The following is a 2,886-nucleotide window of genomic DNA, read 5'->3' on the forward strand; positions in this document are numbered from 1 at the left end:
CTTACTGAGAGTAGGGCACAGCTAATGAAACTTATCCAGTGTGCCTAAGGATAATGAGTATTTCATACTTCACCATTTGCAATATTTTTATTGCAGGAGCAAGGAGTTCCATGAAAAAAAAACCATGGGAGTACAATGGGCAAAACAGGAGCATAAAATGCCTGTGCAAATGATGATTGTGTCAGTGGGCAGTTACCAGTTACTTCTGGTAACACATTAGAATAGATCTCTATGTATTGCATGTGAACATATACAAGTGGGCAAAAATAAAGTAAAACACATTCATCATTATGTGTCTGGTTAGTTTCCCACAGTTTGTGTAATTTGCTCCGAATATCGACAACACCAACCAATATAGTTTGAACCCAGCAATGCCAGAATGCAGGCAGCCCTTAGACATCGCTTCCATCGGAAGATTTTAATCAGAGCATAAATGCACCTTTCTGTAGTGGCAGAAACAGGGTATAATTTGCCTGCAGTATACATTTGAAATTAAAATAAAAAGGTGTATGCAAAAGTAATTTCAAATAGAGACCAAAGACATGTTACCCTGATTAGAACTAAGAAAGTCCATACATGCATATGGCCCAATACAAGTCCGGACCCAGGCTTGTTTATACGGCGCATGGCCAGAAACCTAACTTACACAAATTAAAGCAATTGCATCGAATTCATATCTGCACACATCTGGCAATAGTGACCCTTTACAACTTGAGAGGCAGAACAGGGGAGAAAATGGGCAGACTAAGGTAGGACATGTTCAGTAAAGGCGTATTCGTGCAGATGTGGCCAATTCAATCCTGTGTTTAGCATAATCACAGATTCTTTCAGCCATATCTATGCTCTTGCTAAAGGGCAGGTGTAAATGCAGTACGATAATTACTGACAAGGCATTGTCTTTGTTTACTACATTTCAAGCATATGTAGCTAGCACAAAACAACTGTATGGTTTAATGTTATAGTAAACATAATAGAATTAAAAGATTTTAGTGTTCCTGTAAAAATAGTAGTTATACATTATATGCATTACAATGAAAAAAAAAGAGATTTTTTTTTTTTTTTAGCTATTATAATGTTAGCAGTCATAATTTTAATTTATGATCATATAAAAGCTGTACACGTTCACACATAAATAAATACGCATGTAGTAAATAGTGGAAATTTTCCTAAAAAAAATAGTTCACCCTGTATGCACGTCTAGGAGTATGGAAAGAATGTATACAGAGCGTATTTCCACTCTTATTCAAAACGTAACACATTCGTGGTTTTTAATATGGGCAGAGCAGCGCAAAAGATTTTAACCAGATATTATGCACAATTTGCATTCAGACTTTAATCAGCACAGTCTATTTTCACCAACATGAATTGGGTAAAGAAGAATTTTTCTACTATTTTAATAGTTCAAAAGACATTTATCCCCTTATATCCACAGCTATTAAGTTAAAACCTAATAACAAAAGTCTGTTTACAACATACAACTAGGCAAATGTATGTTATTTAGGTGTTTATGACCACAAATATGGCTTTATGCTGATATGACATTCACACTACTGTAGTAATACACAAAAGTGACAGAAAACGCAACAAAGAACATTTGAATGTGGTCAATGTACTGAGGCAGTATTGTGTACTGAGGCAGTATTGTATTGTGTGCCATACAAACATCGCAGCACAACTACGTACTGTGTGTTTCCTGTACAGATATGTAGTAGGTAACCTCTGGGTCTCCAGTTACTGAACTACAAGTCTCAGCAGGATGGTGACAGGTAGCCCCACAACAAAGGGAGAGCCAGAGGTAGTCACAGAACACAGTATAATAATATAGTGCACGGAGGATCCACAGAGGCCGGGACTCTGTCACCTGCACAGATCGTCCAAGACTCCATCGGGAACCTCCACTCGCTTGTTTTCCATGTTGGACACTGGTACATCCCGGAGACAGCGAGATCCAGGAGCCTGCAGGCAGCGGGAGACGGGAGGAGGAGGAGCCGAGGGAGGAAGCGAAACAACAACAATAACAATCCTCCTCCTCCGCCACCATCACTCACTCTGCGTCACCTCCGCCATCAGCGCAGCCGGGCGGAAGCTCATCACCTGTGATGTGATGGGAGAGCTAGATCCTATCACCGCAAGAACCCTATGACGTACTACGGGCGGGGTCACAGAAACTGCGGATAGTTCCGCTTCCTATAACTAGAGTACCTGCTCTTATATAAGTATCTGTTATATTGGCGCCACACAACTGCTTAAAATGCATCATGAGGATACATAATGGAGGGAGATGTAATGGAGGTGGAGACACAAGGATAGGTGTGAGGGGGATGTGTGGGTGATGCGGGTGTGTGGGTGATGCTGGTGGGGGGGGGGATGTGTGGGTGGTGCAGGTGTGGGTGATGCTGGGGGGGGGGGGATGTGTGGGTGATGCTGGTATGTGGGTGATGCTGGTGGGGGGGGGATGTGTGGGTGATGCTGGTGTGCAGGTGTGGGTGATGGTGGGGGGGATGTGTGGGTGATGCTGGTGGGGGGATGTGGGTGATGCTGGTGGGGGGATGTGGGTGATGCTGGTGGGGGGGGTGTGGGTGATGGGGGGATGTGTGGGTGATGCTGGTGGGGGGGATGTGTGGGTGATGCAGGTGTGGGTGATGGGGGGGGGGGTGTGTGGGTGATGCTGGTGGGGGGGATGTGTGGGTGATGCTGGTGTGCAGGTGTGGGTGGTGGGGGGGGATATGCTGGTGTGCAGGTGTGGGTGATGCTGGTGGGGGGGGGGATGTGTGGTTGATGCTGGTGTGCAGGTGTGGGTGATGGTGGGGGGGGGGATGTGTGGGTGATGCTGGTGTGGGTGATGCTGGTGGGGGGGATGTGTGTGATGCTGGTGTGCAGGTGTGG

At 44.9% G+C, this 2,886-nt stretch overlaps 1 protein-coding gene across 3 annotated transcripts in view; it reads right to left on the bottom strand.

Moving 5' to 3' along the window:
* The window catches only part of DCP2 (decapping mRNA 2), a 17,264-nt gene extending 15,140 nt beyond the window's left edge, over window positions 1-2,124 (bottom strand). Inside the window, exon 1 of one of the 3 annotated variants that reach the window (XM_075179738.1) lies at window positions 1,862-2,124. In XM_075179738.1, the coding sequence (XP_075035839.1) occupies window positions 1,862-1,914 (53 nt within the window). In that variant the 5' untranslated portion in view covers window positions 1,915-2,124. The other 2 variants (XM_075179753.1, XM_075179746.1) reach the window with 2 other exon arrangements.
* Window positions 2,125-2,886: the final 762 nt, after the last annotated feature.

Source organism: Mixophyes fleayi, chromosome 1 (assembly GCF_038048845.1).
Source record: "Mixophyes fleayi isolate aMixFle1 chromosome 1, aMixFle1.hap1, whole genome shotgun sequence".
Classification (NCBI taxonomy): Eukaryota; Metazoa; Chordata; class Amphibia; order Anura; family Limnodynastidae; genus Mixophyes; species Mixophyes fleayi.